Here is a 25,471-nt window from a genome sequence, read left to right as displayed (position 1 = left end):
GCAGGCAAATTCAACGAAACAGACGATGAAAATAAGGGATTTATTGGACGTCAAGAGAAAATCAAACTAAGTCGTAGTTTAGAACTAATGGATCGTTTGCATTTGGACATGTGGTTACAAGAAAAGTATTTGCTGAACGGAGTGGATATCCGCCTGAGACTGAATCGTAGCAGTGCCACTTTTCATTTGATGACTGCAACTCCCGATTACAGAACCATTATCCAAGAAGCCAGACTCTATGTGCGACGCGTGGAAGTGTTACCTAAAGTGGGAAACGACATCAGTTACACGTTGAGCAGAACGACCGCCAAGTATCCAATACAACACGTGGACGTGAAAACTTTCACTATTCCTGCTGGACAGCGATCCATGATCGAAGATCATCTGTTCCAAGGACAGTTACCCAAGCGTTTAATCATTGGTATCGTCAAGAATTCAGCCTTCAACGGGGCCCACAACGAAAACCCTTTTGCGTTTCAACATTACAAAGTGTCCAAAATGGAAGTTAGTCGCGATGGCAAAACTTTGTGTACCAGGCCATTTGAACCTAAGTTTGGTGACGAGAAGAATTTCTTGAGATCGTACTTGTCCCTGTACGAAGCCACCGGACAGTTAGGAACCAACACCAGTCACGGCATATCGTACGAGGATTATGCAGGAGGCTAGGCTTTGTGGACTTTTGATTTCACTCCAGACCAAGGCAGCGACGAGGGACATTTCCACCGTATAAAATCCGGTCAGATTCGTGTGGAAATTCAGTTTGCAGAAAATCTACGCGCAGATAATACGGTGAACGTCATCCTGTATGCAGAATTTGACAATACGATAGAAATCAACAGTTTGAGAGAAGTCATTCTAGACTATTAGAAGCCATGGAAGACTGTTATTCCTCTTTAACTAGTGTAGAAACTTTGGACATGGAATGTGAGGAGACCATGAAAGAAGAACCGCAAGACAAAGACGAAGAAGTCATCATGATGACGTCCCGATGGCCAGAACAAGAAGCACATTTAGTCTCATGTTTTGCTACAGTCCTGGGAGATAAAATTAAGGAATTGATCAAGAAAGATTGATATGGATGTCAAAACGATCATCCCAGTCAAATTCAACACGATAAGTATCTGATGCTGAGTCAAGAAGAAAAATTGGACGAGTATCTGGAAAAAGCTTGGAGTCTCATCGAGATAGAATTCGTGTTTGATCAGTGGTATAAAGGCTTGCGTGAATATTCTTCTCCTCCATTAACGCCTCTGGAGATTCGTCGCATAGAAACTCTCGTGAACCAGGGTCCGATGTCGGAGCTCGTACCCCTTTACTTGTCAGACATTTTCCAAGAGAAAATCAGGATCGAATTGATTACTTATTATCACCTTTTGAACCACAGTTAGTACACTGCGTCTTGGAATCCTGTCGTATGTGCTAAAGATGAACTCCCTCATCGCAAACCTCAAGACCATCAAGCTTATGTGATCAACACGGACGACAGTCATCTCCCAGGAACCCACTGGGTAGCCGTCTACTTTCCTCAAGAAGGATGTGTGGACTATTTTGATTCGTATGGATTGCCTCCTTTGGAAGACGATATCATTGACTTTATAAGAAGAAATGCTCAGACCATACGATTCAATAATGTGAAATTACAAGGCACAGATTCCTTGGTGTGTGGACAATAGTGTGTGTATTTTCTGCATCATCGCAGTCTGTGATATTCTTTAGAACATCTAGTGACTTATTTTGATCGTCATTCTTCTAGAAACGATGAGAAAGTAGATCGATGGTTTTGTGAACCATTATGCATATCTTTTATCTCAAGCTAGGAAACGTAGCGTACATCAGTGGCCCAATGACTTCCAACAGTGGAAATCACAATTTCATTCACAACGTTGTCAGCCATGTCCAAAATAGAGTGTTATTTGAAAACATGTTTGTTAGTTAAATTGAATGGCTAATGTTGAAAAAAAATTGTTACTTGTTAGTGTTTAGTGATTTGAATAAAAATGTTGTGTTTTGAAAATAAATGCCTTTGTCGCTTGTTTTGCTATAGGTATCATGATTCATGCTCTTTGACTTCTCTCTATTCCTCACATCACACTTATTTAACGTTCCGACTCGAAAACCGTGTATGGATGTTTTCCTTCACGTCCGCGCTTTGACCGTAAAAATGGGTCAGTCTCCAGTCTGACCATTTAGAAACTATACCCTGGAACTTAGAAACGCCAAAAATGTGCCATGAACCGCCTCCCGATCCATAAGCCTCTTCCTCCTCTACCACGACCGAACATCAAATATCACGCGTGCAGTGCACGACCCCATAGCAATATACACGAGTGCGCGTTGGGTCCAATCCCACTCTTCTCAATCAACAAAGCAATGCAACCTAAGCAATGAGTGCGTGCTGGGTCCAATCCCACTCACCTCGGCCATACATCCAGATCAGTAGGAACTAAATAGTACCTCGATCTGACGGCCTAATTAATAAGTGTTCCATGAACACATAAAAACCTGGGGGATGTGGCTCTCCTTCCTCCCCCCAGGCATAATTAAATAGCACGCTGTGCGTGCATAAAACAGTGATACATGCTCCACTGGAGCGAAAATCACTTTAATCCAACTAAGTAAGTCTGACCATCCATTGTCGACTCATCCTCCTACGAAGATGTGCTCAAGATTAGCCAAGTTGAACGAAGCCTACGTGAATTTGCATCGTGTCAGACAAAGTCTGATACCAAAGACTGAAGAGATAGAGAATGTTAGAATGTTAAAAGTCACTGAAGGCCTGATATAAGAGCTATTCAGAGAAGAAATTAACAGGGAGAAAGAATAATGGACGGAGAAAAACAGACTTCAGAAACAACAGAGAGAGCAGAGAGAGCAGCAACAGCAACAGCAGCATCAGCAACCTGAACCTGACGGAGGCTTTACCGACTGTCGTGTCGACACCAAAGAGTACTCCTTCTCTTTCCGAAGAAGCAGACCTTATCCTGTGAGAAAGTCTGAGGAGGCCGCAATCTTAGAACCTAAAAGATTGCCATTGCTCCTCGTTCACACAAAAAACAGCCCTTTTCAGGGCTACCCCATAGTCTATAAAAGAAATAACAATCCATTGCCTGTGATAGGTTAGAAAAAAATAGAAGTGCGTCTATAAGCACATGAATTCTTTATCTTGGCTAAAAACTGTGTGTATAAACATTTTCTTTAAGTGGTTAATCAAACAATTTTAAGATAGTGATGGGTAGTATAAAAATGTGAGTGAGTGTTTGTTTTAGTTACGCGCGTTTTTAGGTAATGATGTAGGTAATAAAAGTTTTCATTCACATCAAGACCACTAAGGGGAGATGACCTAATCTGACACCGGACCAATACGCTATACCTATCTCGGCACGCACCCCGCCCTGATAGATGGTTTGTTCTTCGACTTTTAGATTGCAAATCCTTTGGCCGCCAAATCCACACAGCTTACATATCCAGTCGCAGAGGGAAAAAGACCATTAAAATCGGACCTAACCTGACCGACTAGCAGCCATCTTAACCAGAGCAGACAAAGGAAATCCAGCCAAGCAGCACGCCACGCAGCCATTTTGGATCATACCACCTCGTATAATAACTAAGTACTTTAGTACAAAGTAGGAAAATTACTAAGCCTGCGGGCAATTAAAACTCTGTGCTGTTTACATCTCACTATGATATATTTTACCTTACTTATACTAAATTCCGTATCTACTCAGTTTGCCGCCTATTCTCTTAAACAGTCCCTAGGAATCATACTTGAACCGACTGGATTGAATCCACACGTGATAAAAGCACCAAATATCATTGTGTGATTTTCAATCATAGAGAATAAATACGACAAATTACACAACTAACCACTACCTTTTTCTCATAATAACAACTCTAGCTGTTAGCACTGTTCCCGAAAACAGGCTCTAGGAAACACACTAGTACCACGCCTGGTCAGAATCCTCACAAGTTGCAAGCACAACCGAGATTTTCCGATTCACGGAACGTAACAGAATCTCCTCTCTCCTTGTTTCTTCCTAACCACAACCGCTATTAACAACAATAACTAACCTAAACCTTATTCAAAACCAAAGTAGGAATGTCTCAATCAATCACAAACAAACTTAACTTTAACACTAGAAAACAAATTCTGAGAAACAATAGGCTTGGAAAGGAAAGGAAATCACATAAACCCCCACCCCTATGACACCAAACCCGCAAATAATCATGTGGAAATTGGATCTCAGTACAAACTCCAAGCACCTTGAACTTTGCGAGAAGAAACTCAACTTCTCATCCACTCCTGAAAGGAATGATTTAACAACACCGCATCTAACCACCCCTGAGAGAAATGAACTAATTCAATTATCAGCAGCCGACTTAAGTATCAACTCAACTGTAAGTTTCTTACTAGAGCCATCGGCAAACAATGAACTGGACGATACAATACCTATAGAAACACCAATATCGCCACTCCAAAAACAAGACCAGCCACCCACCCCCAAATATATGGCCATTGCACAATCCTCGGAAAAAAAACTATAGGCATGATAATAGAAAACCCACCGAAAATAGGGCCCGACTCATGTAACAAAAGTAAAACTACATCCAAAATGGCGCCCAAGGGGACGATAACTCCACTCCCACCCATTCATATCAGTAACAACAAACCGAAATATCATAACAGTCAGACCCCTGGACCATCAAAACCCTTAACTGAAGAACAATTACTCAGCAGCCAAAACAAAACACAAGCTAACCCAACCACTAAATCAAAACCTAACGCCTGGGATGGCAAGGGTAAAGGGAAGGGACCCATGTTTACCAAGAACAAACCTGCTCCCCAAAATAATTCAAACTCACCCACCCCCAAAGAACCAAAGAAACAGGCCAAATTTTCATACCACCCCATAGAACACACACTTTATATCAGTAGCAACTCCAATAAACTGATAAACTTAACTGTTAACAGTCTCACACAGGCCCTCCTTAGGGTTCATCAAGGACAATTCAAAATATGTAGGCCAAACACAAGATACATAACAGTACACTGCAGCACTCGCAGTCAAATGGTCAAATTCCTAGAAAAAGAAATTATTAACAACATTAGGGTTAAAGTCGAAAGACACAAACAAATAGGGACAAAGAACATAATAACCAAAAACACACAATAACAACCAGACCCTCATAGCAATAAATAATAACACACGAATAAATGACTTAGCCACACACACCCGCACGAACAACCCACACATTTAAAGCAGTTCTAAAACTCACAGGACAAAATAAAGGGATAAACAATGAAACCCTCACTGCCAAACGCAAAGACAGTGGTACCCCCATAAATAGGGCGTATAAACTCAAAAATCATTTAGGACAGGAAACCAATACAGCGATACTAGAATCAAACTCTCCACTCTCAACCATGATAAGACTAGGTCACTCTGGGGCACGCCACCGCGTTGAGACCTACATAAACAAACCCAGGTTCTGCAGCAACTGCCAACACTGGGGACATTTCTCTAACAGATGTAGATATACCCAACTATGCTACAAATGCGGTGGAAACCACAAAGGTGTATGTCGTAGAACCACACCCAAATGTACCAACTGCAATGGCCCCCACCTACCTAAATCCCACGAATGTCCCAACACTATCAAGGAATATCAAACCATATATATCATGAACAACAAGCAAATCCAGTATCATGCGGCGAAAAAACTAACCCCAGTATTAAAAATCACCACCATATCATGACCCCAAACAAACCAGCAACTGAAGTAACCACAGCCAAACACCCAACCAACCAAGGTCAAACAAGGGCAACCAAGATCAAACAAGATTAAATAAACAAGATACATTCTTAATCAAATCCCACAAAGACTCACAACTCCACCCCGAAGAATCAGATAACACTAACACCAAAAACAAATCACTGTCAAACCCGACAATAGAAAAGTTACTCATAGAGATCAAAGCCAAACTTATCAACAACCACCACTCCATCGTGGATAAAATAACACAGATAATAAGCAAAATCGAATCAAATTTAAAGTTAACATCATAACCCTCAACACAAAACAATCAATAAAGGACCACCGCAATAATGGATTATACAACAAACCGCAACATTATAATATGGCAATGGACTGCTAGAGGGCTAATAAGTAATATCAGTGAACTCAAAGCCAAATTACAAAACTTAGAACATAAACTAGATATTATATGCATTCAAGAAACAAAAATAACAAGTAGAACCAAACAAATACCCAAACTCCCATGATACGCCCCAGGTCACTTCAAAAATAGAACCACGGGACAAGGAGGTGGGGGTTTAGCCATCTATATAGTAGATAACATCCCGAATGTAACAACAATAACCATAACACCAACCCCAGGTAGCAACGAAGCATTCGAAATTCAGTCCCTCATAATTCATACAGGCAAGGGTCAAATACAAATATTCAACATTTATGACCCAGGGGGAACATCAGGCACAGCCAACTTAATTGCTTACAAATAAATAAATGTCATCTGTGGAGATTTCAATGCCCATAACGAGCTATGGGGGGGGGGGGGGGGGGGTGACGGACAAAAGAGGCAAATTGATTTAAAGAATGGATCGCAGAATCTAACTTAACCATTTTAAATGACGGTACAAAAACACGCCTCAACCCAGAAAACGGTCTCATGTCCGTCATCGACCTCACCATTTACTCGCCATCATTAACCCAGGTGGCGGACTGGAGAGTTGATCAAACTGACCCCTTGGGCAGTGACCACTTTCCAGTAATAGTCACCCTGCAGACGACGGTCCAATACAACTCGCTAAAAAGAACCCCTAGATGGATATATTCAAAAACAGATTGGACCACATTTAATGAAACACTAAGCAATGTAGACACCAAAAACCTAGAAAATGATAATATTAATAAAATATTACGAAAACCTGATTGATACCATACTAAAGGCAGCCACCACCAACATACTCAAAACTAGTGGTAACCCAAATAAACAAACAGTCCCATGGTGGAATGATGAATGCAAACAAGCCATTACTGATAAGAAAAAAGCCCTCAATAAATTCAAACGCACTAAAAACTCTATTGATTTCACTATATATAAACAAAAGGAGAAAAACCTTGAAAACATAATTAAACAGGCAAAGGAATCAACTTGGCATAATTACTGCACGAATATCAATATCACAACTAGTACCAAACAAGTCTGGGATAAGATTAGATCAATTAGAGGGAAGACAACTAACACCACCCCAAAAATAGCTGGAGCCATTACTAATAAAGAAAAAGCTGACCGACTAGCTCAGCATTTCTCAGATATGAGTAGCAACACCAACCACACCCCAGCATTTCAATTGCATAGGGACAAAGTAGAAAGAACCCATAGTAATCTCTTTAAAGAACTCGGTCCCAAAGTCTCGAACCTAAATAAAGACATTACAACTTACGAATGGGACCTAGCATTGAAAACCGAAAACGAAACTAGCCCAGGGGAAGATCAAATAGGATACACAATATACAAAAATATCCCAAATAACATTAAACAAACAATTATTAAATTACTAAACCAAATATGGACCTCAGGCAAACTACCCGATAAATGGAAACACGCAATAGTAATTCCAATACCCAAGCAAGGAAAAGACCCTAACGATATTAGCTCCTACAGACCCATTTCCCTAACAAACAACATTTGTAAGATCATGGAAACCATAGTCACCAACCGACTCAAACACCACCTAGAGAGTAATAATTTAATCTCCGATAATCAATGCGGATTTAGAAACAAAAGATCCACCACGGATCAACTAATACAATTGGAAACCGCAATCAAATTAGCGTTCAACTCCAAACGCAAAGCTGATAGGAATTTAATTGCAGTATTTATTGACCTCGAAAAGGCATTCGACCTTGTATGGACCAAAGGCTTATTAGCCAAACTCAACCACTACGCCATCACAGGTCGAATGTTTAAATTCAATGAAAACTTCCTCGCTGACCGTAAAATATCAACCAGAGTCGGCGACACCTACGCTGAACCACACACACTTGAAAACGGTACACCACAAGGGAGCGTACTCAGCCAAACCCTTTTCAACATCATGATTAATGACTTGGACACCAACTTAACATCAAAACTAATTGAACTCTCACAATTTGCTGATGATAGTGGATTATGGAGAGCAGGAAACCCCTCCAACCACAAAGTAATCAGCGATGTTCAAACAAGTTTAAACAAAATAGGGAAATGGGCAGATAAATGGGGTTTCAAATTATCCCATGAAAAAACCATAGCAGTATTATTCACCACCAAACGTAAATTACAAAATCGGTTTCCAAAGCTCACCATTCAAAATCAAGAAATTAAATTCGTAAAAGTAGCACGATTTTTAGGAATGCATTATGACTCCAAGCTAAACTGGGGACACCACATAAACGAACTAGTCAAAAGGTGCAATAAAGACCTTAACCTCCTTACAAACCTTAAAGGAACCACCTGGGGATCCAATCAAGAAACTTTACTAGCATTATATAAATCGTTAATTAGATCTAAACTAGATTACCGATGCCAAATTTACAACTCGGCACCCCAAAATAACCTCAAGAAACTAGATAGCATACAAAGAAAGGCCCTAATTATTTGCACTGGAGCACTACCATCCACATCACTAGTGGAGCTTCAGATCTTAACTGGAGAACTGCCGCTCCACCTTAGAAGACAAGAACTCACCCTCAGATATGCAGCCAGGCTAACAACACACCCCGACACACACCCCACCCGGCTAGCTATAAATAAATGCAACATACCTTTTAGAACTAAATAACACAAAACATACCAGCAGGGAAATTAGTCCATCAATTAGTTGAACAACTTCCCACAGACAACCTCCAAGCAGAAATTGCAAATCACTATGACAAAGAACCATGGATAAATATCAACCCCTCAGTTAACACCCTCATTACGAAATATGGCAATAAAAACGAACAGGAACTGAAACTAAACACAATCTGTACAGAAGAAATCAACTCAAAATATTGCAATTACATTAAGATTTACCCTGATGGATCCAAAATAACAGAACCACCCAGAACAGCAGCAACTTACGTAATCCCCGAACTTAACATTAAAGTAGGACGAAGACTACCTAACCTCTGCTCCATATACACAGCTGAATTATGGGCCATACTTGAAGCACTCAAATGGATCAAAGAAAACAAAATACCCCAAGCGGTAATAATAAGTGACTCGCTAAGCGTCATATACTCAAAACGTAATAACAACACCAAATCATGAGAAAACTATCTTAGGCAAACCAATTTATTGTTTAAAAAAAACTGAACAATAATAACTTACAAGTAGAATTTATGTGGATACCATCCCATATTAACATACCAGGTAACGATATGGCAGATATAACAGCTAAACAAAAACTAAACGAAACCACTCACATCAACCTAGATTATAGCATATGCGAACTCAATAGCATACCTAAAACCCTCATTGACAATAAATGGCAGGAATTATGGAACACAAGCACTCAAGGCAGGAAACTAAAAACCATCATTAAAGAAGTCTGTAGAAATAGGAAACCACCCAAAACAAAAGGCAGTGAACAAAAATTCATAAATAGAATACTCACGGGCAAAACCAAGCTGGCTAACACAACCACATAACCCTAACTGCTACTACTGCAGGGTCCCAGAAGACCTAGAGCATATTTTTAACAACTGCCACACACTTGAAAAAGAAAGGGCTAAGTTTAAAGTTAAACAGCATAATATTGGATCCCCTGCAATATACCCAGAATTCGTGATGAACACAAACCCCAATATTAATCGAACATTCGAAAATATCATAAGTTTTATACACGAATCCAATCTAATCAAAAAAATCTAAGAAAGTAAATCAAAGACCAGTCAAAAATATTGCAAATTACTGTTTGGGAATTTTGACGGCCGGCTCGGTCTCGTGGGTTCACAGACTGACACAGCCGTTCATAGCCCGAATAATAAAAACCAGTTAAGGGCGAATTTAATCAAAACAACAATTTTTTGTTACAAAATCACTGTTTGGGAATTATGACGGCCTGCTAGGTCTCGTGGGTTCACAGACTGACACAGCCGTTCATAGCCCGAATAATAAAAACCAATTAAGGCCACAAAAAATTAAAATAGGAAAATAGGAATTAATTAAAACAGGACTACATAATAACATACAAAAAACCATAAAACAAGTTATCACTCCAAACTAATAAGATAAGGAATCAAAATAAATAAGGAATTCAAGACGAAAAAAATTTTTTAAAAAAATAAAAATTGAAATTAAAATTTAAAATAAAAAAAAATTCATTTTTATTTTTTTATTTTTTATCTATACTGCCTTCCTGATCTACTCTTAACCTTCTCCTTGTCTCTTAAACAACATCTGGCATGAAAATTAACACCTCTACGAACTCACTCACGGAGCGAAAGCAGACCCAGTTACCACGTGACTCCAGTATTGCGACTCAACAAGAGAACAAACTACAACAGTCTACCTCTCACACAACTACAACACAAAGGGCCGGGATTGAGAATAAGACTGTCCATACCAATACGGACCAATATCTGTTAGTAACTCAACAACAACTGGCTGAAATTTTAAATCAAGCTTCACAAACTATTTCTACTAACATACTCAGCCAAATCCAGGCAATGTTGGCAGACGACCCCGAAGAATTTGAAACTTCCACGCTGGCAGCGGCCCTGGAAGTATCATCATCCAGCGGCGATGAAGCTGAGGAACCTGCACCACCTAAACAGAGTGGAAAAAAGGAAGGCTCTATCTACCGGAATATGGGAGTGGGAAAGGCAATTGATGATATCAAAAAAGCGGGCCACTTCGTCAGTGCAGTCCAATATATTAATTGGCGCTCTCTTGGTACACAGAAACCACGACCGGCACAATGGCAGTATGGAGTCAGAATTTTGAGCCAATTCTATTACGAAGCTTGCTCAGAGTTCTCCTTGCGCCAGCTGACCGAGGCGGCTAAATGCATTGCTAAACTTCATGGTTATGCCTTTCCTGGGGAAACTAACGAAGAAAGCAAAACAGCCCAGCTCTGCAGGGAAGCAGAGGACAGACGGGGAACGTTTGCCTAAAAACAAAAAGCCTTTCTTAGGGCTACTAAAATTGCCTGTAAATATCTAATAGGGATCCATTTTGGCTTTGGTATCCCTCATAGATCAACTAATCTTACATCTGAATTGATCTGTTTTGGTACCGCCGTTTAAATTCTCACACTTACTCTTTTACCATGCGTTACTCAACTGCTGTAATTCGTTTAGACTTGACCAATTGGTCTTTAATTTCAATAAGTATGTACACTAAGTACACTAAATTCAAACTTGTTCGGAAAATTTATTCAAAATTGATAACTCTTATGATTTGATTAATTGCAGAGGTGGCTAACACATTATTGGTATATTTTGTCCATTAGTAAAACTGGACATGATTTGGAATAAGTACGGGCTGGCGTTTTGGGGAGTACATGACATCCATGGCTGGCTTTCCGAGTACCTTTCCTCCTTTACCACGCTCGGACAACGTACACGTGGCAGTATGTGAACGATTTCCACCTGCCACAAGACCAGGTGTCCTAATGTGACGTCATCGCTGCCGACCAATCGTAGCGGGCGTGACATACTGCTTGGGTTGACACCTGGGGCATTTTAATCCAACTAAGAAACATGAGTGTGTGGTGTGACTATTCCCACTCATGTTTATTAGCCTTTCAGTCAGGTTGTTAAGGACTAGTTAGTCCTACACCTGAGTGGCTAAATTAAAAAGTACTATGTGAGTACATAAAAGCCTGGGGGATGAGGCTCCTTTTCCTTCCCCCAGGAGTAATTACAAATCACGCAGTGCGTGAATAAACAAGTGGTACATGTTCAAAAGAACGAAAACTACTATAATCCAACTAACCAACCAACCAACCAAGTTCTGAGTCCGTGCTTTTAATATAAATACGAATACAGTCGGCAGTCTGGCTACCCTTGTTGATTGATGAACAAGGAAAAAATTAGCAGCAGACTAGCAATGGAATATCCCAAGCGTCTACTGAATGAGCTGGCAGCTGATGCCATTGTCGAAGAAGGCAGAATCAAAGAGGAGGAGGAACAGAGAAGGAAGAAAGAAGAGGAAGAAAAAAAGAGAGGGATCAGGTCTCACATAATGATGAGACCTGTGTGCGAGGTGACACCTGAGGCAAGGACGCCTCCACAGGCAATAGCAGCACCACAGCCTATAGATGCACCATAGCTACAACCACCACAGGAGGCAAGGATGCCAATTCATCCTCGTGTTAGGAATAGGAGAAGAGAAAGGGAAGTCTTCACTATCCCAGAGACAGAAGATTGGAATAGTGAAGCCACGCAACCCGCCTCTGCGCTCCCAGTGACAAGGGTAAATTGGCAAGGAGACTGGAGTAGGAGATGCGTGTGCGTTGCTAGACCTGGAAGGTTCCAGCATTAGATCGGTGCATCTGGAGTTTCATAAAAACAGCCCTTTTCAGGGCTAACCAAACCTCTAGAAAAGAAAAAAACTATTCAATTTGCCAATGTGTGAATGTGGAGGTGGAGTAGTGTGATTATAAACACTCACTCCTTTTCCTGGTGTATTTGCGTTTGTGTTTGTGTTTGTAAGGACTCAAGTAGGTTTGTGTGAATAATAGATTATTAGGTTGTGTAAGCTGTAAAGTAGGTATGTGTGAAGAGTAGAGTGTGTGGTTATTAAACCTTCCCTTCTGTGTGAATGGTATGTTAGAGTTTTGTTTTTGTTTTTTTGTTTTTTTGCTGCTTGGCGTGTGTGAATATTAGATTATGGTTATGTTTTTACTGCTTCCCGTGTGTAGATAGTAAATTATGGTTATGTGTTTTGCTGCTTAGCGTGAGTGGATAGTATATTATGGTTTTGATTTTACTGCTTTGCGTGTGTGGTTAGTATATTATGGTTATGTTATTTGTCTAGTCATTACTGTGTGGATAGTAGATAATATGAGAAGAGAAAAGAAGGGGATGTTTTCCTTCACGTCCGTGCTTTACATTTAATAACTCATAGCGTTTGTCGTTCGCGCCATTCTACGGAATAAAGAGAACGAAGATGGTGACTGTGACAGAATTGTTTAACAACTTGAGACATAGCTATTTCTGGATAGTATATGGAATATACGTGGTGGAGAGATTAGAGAAGGAATGAAAATATCCAGTTACAAAGGATTTTGTGACCAGACAAGTGACAAGTGTGAAATTAGCTATGGATCTGCTTGATGGTATGTTAGAAGAAGAAGTAAAAAAATAATAAGAGGATTGACTGACCTTCTCTATGTGAGAGTAGGTAACTTAAAGGAAGTTCTGGATAATGTAACGATAGTGAGATGTTTCCTACAAGATATCTTGGTGTGGAGTGAGTGGTCATATGTGAAGTGGGGTTGAGACCAACTTATTAAAGCCGAGGAACTGATGAGACGAGTGCTAACCCAAGAGGTAAAGAACATAAAAGAAACGTGGTCAAAGGAAAGGAAAGTCGAAGAGAATAGAATTGCAAAAGAAAGCTTTGACAAACTCAACAAGAACTGGATCACGATCCAGCAGAAATTCAGAGCGATAGGTCATCCTGACTGGATGCCAGAGTCTGAAAAGAAAGAGAAGAAAGGAGTATTAGGAAAAGTCATGAACTGGTGGAAAAAATGGAGAAAGTAGAAGAAGAAGAAGCAGAAGAAGAAACCAAAAGGCCCTTTACAGGGCCATTCATATGCCTCGAAAAGAAATTGACTTTCTTGCCTAATTTCTTTTTTTTTTTTAAATGTCTGTTGTTTGTGTTCTATCCATCTCCCATGTTCAATTTCCCTTGACGCTATACAGTCCCACGATATATTCCCTTGACGCTATACATACCCACGATATATTTCCATGTTTAATTCCCCTTGACGCCAAAGTACAAAAAAAAATGTCCCATGTTAAATTTACATAGACCCCAAAGTGTCGGGACCCTATTTTAACGTTAAAGTCCCCTTGACGCTGAGTCGTCCCTATACACTACATATATATGTTAGGACACACGTTATATTTTCCAGGTCGAAACTATAGGTGATGCCTACATGGTGGTATCAGGATTGCCGGTCAGGAATGGAAAAAGACACGCGGGAGAGGTATGCACAATGGCGCTTGATCTACTGAGTTGTGTAACTACGTTCCGGATCAGGCACCGGCCACAAAAACAGCTACAGCTTCGGATCGGAATTCATAGTGGTTCGTCTCTGACTTTACATTTTATTTGGAAATTCTTTTGAATTTGCATTATCTGAATTTTCAAGTGCAGTAAACAAACGACAAATGTTCTAGGCTGTTAGGTGCAATCATTGACATACAATATAGAACTGTATGATCAGGGCCGGCGCCAGACCCGGTCAGACTGTCTGGCGCCCTAGGCAAAGTTAGATTCTGGCGCCCCCCCCCCCCCGGAAAATATCAATTTCAAACTTTATAAACAATAATGTTTTTTAAATATGCGCCCCCTGAAATCAGCGCCCTAGGCGGCTGCCTAGTTTGCCTATATGGTAGCGCCGGCCCTGTGTATGATAGAGACTATCTCCTCCAATGATTGCATACCTTGTATTGATAGTGCTACAACATCTACCACTTTCCCGTAGATAAAGAAACCTTCGTTACATTTTGCAGTTTGTTTCAAATTTAATTTGTTTTCACTTCTCTGCTCGCAAGTAAATGATGCAATTGAAATATTGTCTGTAAAAATAAATGATGGCTTACTTGTTTGCTTTGGATTGGCTTTTTGTGGCACTTCAACACATTACAGTTATTTATTGTCAAGATATTGAATTAAGTGCTATGCACAAGAATACGCCAATGTAGCCATTCCATACTATTGGAATAAGTACCATGCGCAAAGACACACCAATGTAGCCATCCCATAATAGTGGAATAAGTGTTGTGCACAATGACACACCAATGTAGCCATCCCAAGATATTGAAATAAGTGCCATGCACAATAACACACCAACGTAACAATTCCGTTGTATCGGAATAAGTGCCATTTACAAGTACACACTAATGTAGCCATCTATGTTGTTGGAAAAAGTCCCATGCACAAGGACGCAGCAATGTAGTCATCCCATGCTATTAAAATAAGTGTCGTTTGCAAGGACACACCAGTGTAGCCACCCCGTGCTTTTGGAATACGTGCCTTGCAAAAGGATACACCAATGTAGCCATCTCATGTTATCAGAATAAGTGTCGAGCACTAGGACACACAAATGTAGCCATCTGAGTCATTTGGAATAAGTGCAATGCACAAGGACACACCAAAAGGCTATTGGAATAAGTGTTGCACACAATGACACACCAATGAGACGCGTGTAATAAAGATTTTAATGTAGTAGATATGTATCCGATATACGAAAAGGTTCAACTTACAGGAATACAATTATAGCAAAGACTGAATCAGAAAAATATCACTGCTGTTGTAGGGCCCGTTGCAGCAGGTGTTGTGGGGTTAAAGATGCCCAGGTTCTGCCTGTTTGGGGACACTGTAAACTGTGCTTCCAGGATGGAGTCGTGTGGCCTCGGTAACCTATCTCTCTCTCTCTCTCTCTCTCTCTCTCTCTCTCTCTCTCTCTCTCATGGTTGATGACGTTGTACTATGTGTGTTAAGCTGTAACGTAAAACGTGGGTTGATTAAGCTTACAATATAGCTGACATCCAGTAAAACACACTTGTGTTGACATTAGAGAGCTTTCAGATAAAAACAAGATCAGCTGACATTGAAGCCTACAGTAAAATATCTACACCATTGATATAATAGGCAGAGGAACTTTGAACTGGATGCCAGGCAAGATCAGAGGATCCAGTAAACATGAGTACCCAACAAACGAGAAAATATTCCGTGGAATTAAGAACCTGCGTAAAATTCAGACAGAAAACAACTGCTCTCCTGGAACCTTGGGATGCTTTACACATTAACATAACATAATAAATAACTAAACAAATGGCAATTTGTTTTAATTCCGAAATTATTTTTAAAACGTTTCACTTGGTCCGAATGTCTTTCACAACATCCCATTTGGCCACCACGCTGGCACACGTGACACGTGTCAAACGTGTGATTAAAACATCATAAACATAATTGTTAAAATTCAAATATTTAACTTGAAACAAATGCAACTGATTTACACACAAAATATAATTGTTTGAACTATTTTGTAATGAAAAGTTAGGACATGCTGTCAATAGAATTTGTACGGTCTAACTAAACACGGATTTGAAGTCTTTACTTGTATTCATCACAGCTCATCCCAGGTATAATAGTTTAACCAAGCACGGATTGAAGTATTCACATGTACTCATCACAGCTTATCCCAGGTTAATCAAGTACGGATTGAAATTATTACTTTGCTCAACTCTAACCAGGTATAACCGTGTAACCAAACATGGATTTAGAGACCTCTCTTCTGCTCAGCGAAGCTCACCAAAAGTCGTTCCAGCTGTGTCACCAAAATAATTTCTCTTATCACAGTCGGTACACTTTGCCTATAATGTGTGCAGTTTCATATTTTTCATATTATAACACGTGAACATATCACTTTATGTGATTCTGATTGGTCCAAATAAACCCATGAAATTAGTGTGCAGTATTCTCTTTATTGATTGCCTGCAATTGTCGTAAAACATTTTTAATCCCGCCTTGTGGAATTTTTGTTTTCAATGAAAATTTTGGGCCGCCATTTTCGGAATCGACTCGCGAAAGGGAATTGAGGCAAAATGTTCTCGTCTGTTTCAATATGGTTAATTTACCCTAACAGGGATTTGTTATGTCATGTATAACATATCGAAACATTAAAAAAATGGCTGAAACAACACGACAAAAGCAATAATAACAACAAGTTAAACTACGGGTATTGCTTGTGCGGGTGGGGGTTGAGGGAGGTGGTATATCTGTAGCATAGAATCCACCCTATATGCAAGCGTGGATTAAATGTTAACTTACTGAAGTAAATAAACTCACCTCTGTTCATAGAAGAATGTGGACATAAACCAGTCTCCAAACTGACAGAAGCTTATCCAACCAGTGCATATTTACGCGGTAAATATGTGATGCAATTCAGAGTCAAAAATTAAATTTGTTTAAATATTCTGTAGTCTACTGTTCCAAATCAAACACCGTAAATATCTGGTCACACATACATTACAGTAAATATGGCAATTTCTGCATCCAGTAAACCTTATTTCCATATGAATATCGCTACAATGTAATGTTTAGTTGTAAAAGTGACACTTGAGGTTACGTAAACATGGATCCTCAACACTAACCTAACGGTTATTGCATCGAACAATGCGATATCATGCGTATTTCTGTGTTGTAAATGATTTTGTCTGTGTCATCTTTGGTTAGGACTCATTTTTATGCACAACAAATGAAAGGTGCAACGTCTGTCAGGACGAACGAAATTATTTGTTCTTCTTTTCTTCTAAATAATTTCCCATGAAATAAAAACTATGTGATAAAAATAATCTCAAATGGATAATAATTTATCATTAAATTTATGAAACTCGTTGAATAATGCCAAGGCTTGCAAAAGCTGGAAATTATTCATCTCATTTCATAAATGCAATATTAAATCATTACCCATCTGAGATCCTTTATTTATGAAATTGTATCCTAAATGTTCTGGAGAGACCTATTTAGATTATTTCAACGAAATGATTTCACAAATCATAACCATCAACAATCACTAACCTGATGTTACAGTAGAAATAAACAGAGTTAAATAAAGTTTTGTTCATTCTTGTAAGAGAGTATACGCTCAAGAGGATGAATATCGAAGAAAAAGGCCATTATAATGGTCTTTTACATTTTATTTCATTTGCAATCGTCTACCAGTAACTGCTATAAGGCAAGCCTTCATTGACTGGTTACTGATTAAAAGGCTTAGAAATGTGGTCATCTCTGTACCTAATCATCATCGCCGTTATCGTGGTTATTATTATTTATCTTACGATTATTATTATTATTATTATTATTATTATTATTATTATTGCTATTATTATTATTATTATTATTATTAATAAAGCCCTAAGAATTCACATCAGCCCAGAATGCAAATGCCTATTAGATGAACTTGGCGGTTTCCTCACGAAGTGCAGAGGAGAAATTTCAGTCAAGGTATGTAAACAGTTGTTTCGTAAAGAGAGACTGGAATGGTGACAGACAAACAAGCAAATATAGATGTATGGAATTAAATTTGGGTGTGTTAATAAAATTAATTTCATATCAAAGGGATATATCATTTCTTTCAATACCTTGCCTCATTAGTATGAGATTATCAATATTAAACTTCAATCAACCAAAATATATGACCTATCATGTCTACGTATAGGATTCAGTATTGAATGCATCTTAAAAAGCGCTAATTTCAAAATCATTGATTTACATATGTCCTTGAATTATAGTAGAATTCGGGAATTCTGAAATACTTATATTAAATTACACTGTTTAAATAACGGAAATCTTTTATTGTCAAATGACGTTCTTGGGGCTGTAATTAGTTTCACGATTACTAGATGCATACAAGAAAAATTACCTGTACAAGAAAAATTTCGCTTGTCAGTTTATGTGCTGTTTTTACAGGGTAAAGGAACAATTCGAACATATTTCTTGCTGACAAAGGAAGGATTTGATAAGCCATTGCCTGATCTCAGATTAGCAGCAAGCCTTGAGGAACACGAATTTAAGTGAGAGATTATTGAACTTTTGCATTCGAATTCTCTGGTAAGCACTCCTAGAAGATGTGTAAGTTTTGTAATCATTGCCATAAACTGCGACAAAAGAAAACCTGCCAAGAAAACGAAAGGTGCTGCATTGGCGGACAACTGTGTATGACTCCATTGCAAAATAAATCCAGAACATTTTACCACACTCCTTATATGTCCACAGCTATTGTTTAGTAAAGGTCTACAGTTATTGCACGGCAAAATTCCACAGTTTTGGACAGTAATATTCAACAGTGATTGCATCGAAAAGATCGTCAGTTATTGCATAGTAAGGGTCTTCAGTTTGTGGACAGTGGAGATCCACATGGACAGTTGAGATCCACAGTTTTTGGACAGTGAAGATCCACATGGACAGTGAAGATCCACAGTTACTGCATAGTAAAGGAGGAAACAACAACTAAAGAAGTGATGGTATACTACCTGTAATGGCATCCGTACAAATATAGGACTACAGCAAACAGTGACATTGATGAAACACACTGAACCCAAAATATTTTTGGCAATTATCAATATTAGACTAAAATAATAGTTGTGGATGTATTAGATTTGTGCAAGTATTTTGATGAAGACAGTAAAATTGTGACTGACCTGTTTATACTTGTATGTAAAACTTGTTGTTAAAAGAAGCCTAGTCTTTAAATAAGTCTTTGTTTTAAGAAATGGTTTATGACCATATACCCCACCCCATAGAGAAGAGAGAAACATTTATAAATTTTGAAAATGACGGACATGACGAATTTTGTAGTAAAATCAAACAAGATGGAAAACTAGAATGGTAATGCTTCATTGCAATGTTATGTTTTTGATACTGATAAAGTATTTACTGTTTCAGAGAAGGTCTAAATGACGTTAAGTGAATGAAGTTTCCACTAGAAATACAGCCAAGGTGAACCACCAATTCAATTTTGATATGGAGTGCAGAAATAACTTTTATTTAAATTACACCTTCAATTAAATGCAAATTCGCCAGAGTTGAGATAACATCCCCCCCCCACACACACAAAAACAATTAATAGTGAGCATTTTGAAAAATGAGCGATATCTGGCATCCAAAATTTATTTTCGTGTAACAAAAAAATTCATTGTGTGTTTGTTTTATAAATACCTGACGAAAATGGCATATGACAATGATGCTATGACATGTCAGTTTGATTCTGTGATTCAGCTTGTGTGCATGAAATCTTATTTCAGGTTGTATTACTTTATGATTTATGTTGTAGTGGTGTAACTTCAAACAATTCTTGTCGCTCTCTTGTAGTACCATATAAAGTTTGATTCTACGACAAAATTACAAGTTACAAGCGAATTTATGTTTTAAACAAAACATAACTGAAGAGTTTGCACGTATGGAAATAAATTGATGTTGCTTAAGATCACTAACGACCGTACCAACTCTAAAAGAGAACAAGAATTCAATCCTATCTGGTTTATGTTGAATTTTTCCTGACGTTTGCAGAGATTTAGATCTGTCGTCGCCATCTTTTCTGATAACAACTCACTGGCAGCTATTGGTAGAGGAGTCTAGCTTAGCCATTCATTTTCTTTCATTTTTCAAATGAAATCAGAGATAACTAAACTCGATGCGATGGACGTGTCGAATCAGATTCTAGATATTTTAAACTTATTATGTAGATAAAGATACGTCAGTTTTCTTTGTACATATGACTTTTTCCTCCGCATCCGTAAAATGTTTCTTATTAATATTACCATAAAGATATCCATCCGAGCTAGGCCACCCATTATAATATATAATCGGTATAAGGATACATATTTCCATATAGTAGTCCAGATAAGTAAAGGACCACCGATAAGGTTTCCATAAGAATAATAATGGCATCCATCATGTTACGGTCAACTATTGTAATGACGATTCCATCAGCAAAGGGAGAAAAAATTACCACAAAGTTATCTAAGTAAGGTCAATCAATGCAATAAGGTTTCCATCAGTACAAAAATGAATATTATCATTACGAAATCAGTCAGAATAATGCCAACCACTATAGCACCGTTTCCATCAGTATTATCATAACCTAATCCATCACAGGAAGGTAAAACTTTGTAATAACAATTCCACTAGTATAAAGATGAATATTACAATAAGGTCAACCACTGTAATAACGTTTCCATTATTATAAGAATGAATATTACTATATGGCCAATATTGTAATAATGTTCCATCAGATATGGATGAATTTTAACATAGATTAGTCAATCAGAGTGAGGACAACCATTGCAATAAATATTACCTCATTATGAGGATGATAAAGGTCAATCAATGTAATAACATTTCCATCAGTATCAGGGTGAATATTACAATGCGGTCTACAATCACAGTAAGTTTAACTATTTTACTAACGTTTCCATCATCAAATAAGGGTGAATATCAGCGTAAGTCCATCCATCATAATAAGGGTGAAATTTAACACAAGTCCATCCATCATAGTTAAGACATCCATTGTAATAACGCATCTGTCATTATAAGGATGAACAGTACATGAAGGTCATCCATCAGAGTAAGGACGACAATTGTAATAACGTTCCGTCATTGTAAGGGTGAATATTACAATAAGGTCAACCAATGTAATAACGTTTTCATCAATGTAAGGATGAATGTTACCTTAAGGTTAACCTGTGTAATAATGTTTTCATCATTATAAGGGTGAATATTACCATAAGGTCAACCAATGTAATAACGTTGTCATCACTGCAAGGATGAATATTACCTTAAGGTTTACCTGTGTAATAATGTTTTACATTTACAATAAGATTACCCGTCAGTGCAAGGTCAACATTTACAATAAGACTGCATAACAATGTACGGTCAGATATTACAACAACTCTGTCGCACATTTCACGTTTAACACTCACAGAAATGTTCATGTCAGTATATACAGGATATCTAATTTTGTTATTAGATGCAAGGAAGTAATTTACGAGTGAAGTGGAAATATTGTAGCTCATGGCTTTACCACTCGTGACAATACAACATATTTCTACTTCACGGATGAAATATTTCCTGAAATCTACTCAAGAAATGTAGATATTCTTTTATACGCAAATATAAGCCCAAAGTCTTTGATTTGCAAGGACATCGTTGCAAAACTTAAAAAATTTTACAATAATTTTAGGACTGGAAGTTTTTATAAATTTAGATTCTACATATAATGTTTCAAATTGTGTCAGTTGTCAAATTAAGGAATGTTTTCATGCGAGGATGAAAACATTTTATTTCCTTTAACACATTTCATGCGCGGATTGATAAACTATTGAATGTTCTTACGCATAAAAAAGACCGTTGGAGCATTCTGTCATGCTCCTACATTACCCACACCCCAGCAATACTGAGGTGTGGGGAAATATAGCAACATTACGGAACGCTCTAGCGCAACATCATTAAACAACATATGTTAATGCTTGTTAGTTTAACTGGAAGGAATTTGACTGCTAATTTGGTGTATTTCTTGCATTGATACGTGAATTATGTGTGTTAGCAGGCTTGCAGTTTATATGGGTAGGATTCTGCACCCTATTTTCGATTATCACTTAATTTCGGTTTGAAATCGATAATAATCAATGCCTGATTTCTCCGTCATTTTCAGACATGATCATGATTGTCATGACAATTCAAATAGATAAACATTTTTATTGTTGTTTGTAGTCAAGAGGTTTTGCTTAAAATGGGTTCAATTTTGTCGTTGAATATAACGAGTATTCCATGTACCATAGTGTATGGGTGGCTCCGAATATATGGACAGGTCATGTAAGTTCAGTCACTGACAATTTGCCTGATTCTTATGAAAAGCTAATTATAAAAAGTTAATAAATGATTTTTGTTGTTTGTGGTTCATTTTTATGAATTATTGCCGGTGCCATTTCATGAATTGCATAAATGTACACCAGAGTGTCAATAGTCATTTACACATTTTAAGATCTATTTATTATGATAGGAGAGATGGTGGGGGAGTGGGAGAGAGGAAACGAAAAGAAGACGAAAAGATGAAAAATGAATCATACGTAAATATGAACATTCAGCTCACACTTACATAAGATCAGATATATTTCGAAAAGGATAAAAATAGCAGATCCATAAATAATATCGCCACTGTGGCGATGTCATTTTTCTCTCACTGATATATTCCAATATCTCACTCTGAAATGTACAATAAAATGACGAGCATTCTAATCGGGCCATATATAACAGTAAGGTCAGCTATCAGAGTGAGGTCAAATCTAACATTTTGGTCAGTTATTATAGTGAGGTCAACTTTTACATTATGGTCAGCCATCAGAGTGAGGTCTTCCTTTACATTATGGTCAGTTACCATAGTGAGGTCAACTTTTATATTATGATCAATCATCAGAGTGAGGTCAACTTTTACATTATGGTCAGTCATCAGAGTGCAGTCAACTTTTACATTTATGGTCAGCCATCAAAGTGAGGTCAACTTTTACAGTATGGTAAACCATTAGAGTGAGGTCTACTTTTACAGTATGGTCAGCCATCAGAGTGAGGTCTACTTTTACATTATGGTCAGCCATCAAAGTGAGGTCAACTTTTACCGTATGGTCAGCCATCAAAGTGAGGTCTACTTTTACCGTATGTCAGCCATCAGAGTGAGGTCAACTTTTACCGTATGGTCAGCCATCAGAGTGAGGTCAACTTTTACATTATGGTCAGTCATCAGAGTGCGGTCAGCATTTACATTTACGGTCGGCCATCAAAGTGAGGTCAACTTTTACAGTATGGTAAACCATTAGAGTGAGGTCAGCTTTTACAGTATGGTAAACCATCGGAGTCAGGTCTACTTTTACAGTATGGTCAGCCATCAGAGTGAGGTCTACTTTTACAGTAAGGTCAGCCATCAGAGTAAGGTCTACTTTTACATTATGGTCAGCCATCAGAGTGAGGTCTACTTTTACAGCATAGTCAGCCATCAGAGTAATGTTAAATCTACAATTTGGGCACACATCATAGTGTTGTATGTGTTTTATATTATGGTCAGCAATAATAATAAGGCCAACGTTTACATTATGGTCAGCCGTGAGAGCGAGGTCAACTTTTACATTATGATCAGCATAAGAGTGATGTAAACATTCACGGTATGGCCAGTCATCAGAGTACGGTCACCTTTTACATCATTGTCAATGATTAGAGTGGGGTCAACTTTTATATTATCGTCAAACATCAGAGTACGGTCAACTTTTACATTATGGTCAGCCATCAGAGAAACATAAACCATTATCAAAAGATCATCCTTCCGATAAATGTCAACCATTACAATAAAGGTATCCGATAGAGTGACGTCAACCATTACAATAAAGGTATCCGATAGAGTGAGGTTAACCATTACATTGAAGTTATTCGACAGTGTAACGTCAACCATTGTGATAAAGCTACCCTATAGACTAACGTCAACTATTATAATAAAGGATATCCAATAAAATTACGTCAACCATTACAATGAAGTTTTCCAATGATAACGTCAACCATTACGTTGAAATTTTCAGATATAGTGATGTCAAAAAATTACACTGAAGTTATCCTATAGAGTAATGTCAATCATTACAATAAAGGTATTATATAGAGTGACGTCAACCATTACAATAAAGATATTGGGTAGAGTAACGTCAGCAATTGTAATAAAGGTATCTGAAGTGGCGTTAACTGCACAGTGAAGTTATCCGACAGAGTGGCGTCAACCATTAAGATGAAGTAGTGACGTCAACCATTGCAATGAAGCTATCCGATAAAGTGACAACAACTATTTCAGTAAAGGTATCCGAATGAGTGACGTCAACCATTAGGATAAGATTCCACCAGTATAAGGACAACAAATAAAATAAGTTCACATATCAGAGTCAAGTTAGCCATTGTACTCTAAAGTCATGCGAGCATAGAAAGATATGAATATGACCACTGTCAACTGACAATTATCCCCATGAAAATAAAAACTACGAGTGTTAGTAAATAAAAATTACAAAAAAAACAAACATTTGTATCAGGAGTAGTAAATGGGGTCACCCTAGGAACAATGGGACTTAGCATTAAAAACACCCCTGGGTCACTCTAGGGACAATGGAAATTTAACATGGAGAAAAATCGTGGGTCACTCTAGGGACAATGGGAATTTAACATAGAGTTTGGGCTTGTCTAGGGACAAGGGAAATTAACATGAGGAATAGAGTTTGGGCTTGTCTAGGGACAAGGGGAATGGAACAGGGGACTATAGTGTGGGTCTGTCTAGGGACAATGGGAATTTAACATGGGGAATAGATCGTGGGACTGTCTAGGGACAATGGGAAATTTAACATTACGGAAACCCCTGGGGGATATAGCCTCAAGGGAATTTAACATATGGAAATTGAACATGGTGGATCTGTATAGCGTCAAGGGGAATTGAACATGGTGGGACTGTCTAGGGACAATGATGATAGAGGGTCAAACACAACAGAGACAGAGACATACATACAGTAGTACAAGCGTGAGATTTACATATAAAGCATTACCAAGACCTGAAATCTTGATGGGGTGTTCAAAAATTTGCATAATTGTAATGATGCTATAAATAGCGATAATCAAGGAAATGCTCAACGACAAAATGGATGTGACTAAAAGTAACGTTAAAAT

The 25,471-nt window shown here is 38.2% G+C and overlaps 1 protein-coding gene across 1 annotated transcript in view; it reads left to right on the top strand.

Annotated features, from left to right (window-relative positions):
- LOC149772584 (atrial natriuretic peptide receptor 1-like) overlaps positions 1-22,681 on the top strand; it is a 102,345-nt gene extending 79,664 nt beyond the window's left edge. Inside the window, exons 18-21 of the mRNA XM_089947617.1 lie at positions 14,133-14,307; positions 15,543-15,641; positions 18,144-18,235; positions 18,701-22,681. Of these exons, the coding sequence (XP_089803743.1) occupies positions 14,133-14,307; positions 15,543-15,641; positions 18,144-18,235; positions 18,701-18,808 (474 nt within the window). The 3' untranslated portion in view covers positions 18,809-22,681. The remainder of the gene's footprint in view (positions 1-14,132; positions 14,308-15,542; positions 15,642-18,143; positions 18,236-18,700) is intronic.
- Positions 22,682-25,471: the final 2,790 nt, after the last annotated feature.

This window comes from Sinohyriopsis cumingii, unplaced genomic scaffold (assembly GCF_028554795.1).
Source record: "Sinohyriopsis cumingii isolate HCF-2022 unplaced genomic scaffold, ASM2855479v2 utg001387l, whole genome shotgun sequence".
NCBI classification, from domain to species: Eukaryota; Metazoa; Mollusca; class Bivalvia; order Unionida; family Unionidae; genus Sinohyriopsis; species Sinohyriopsis cumingii.
This window is presented reverse-complemented; position numbering and strand designations above follow the sequence as displayed.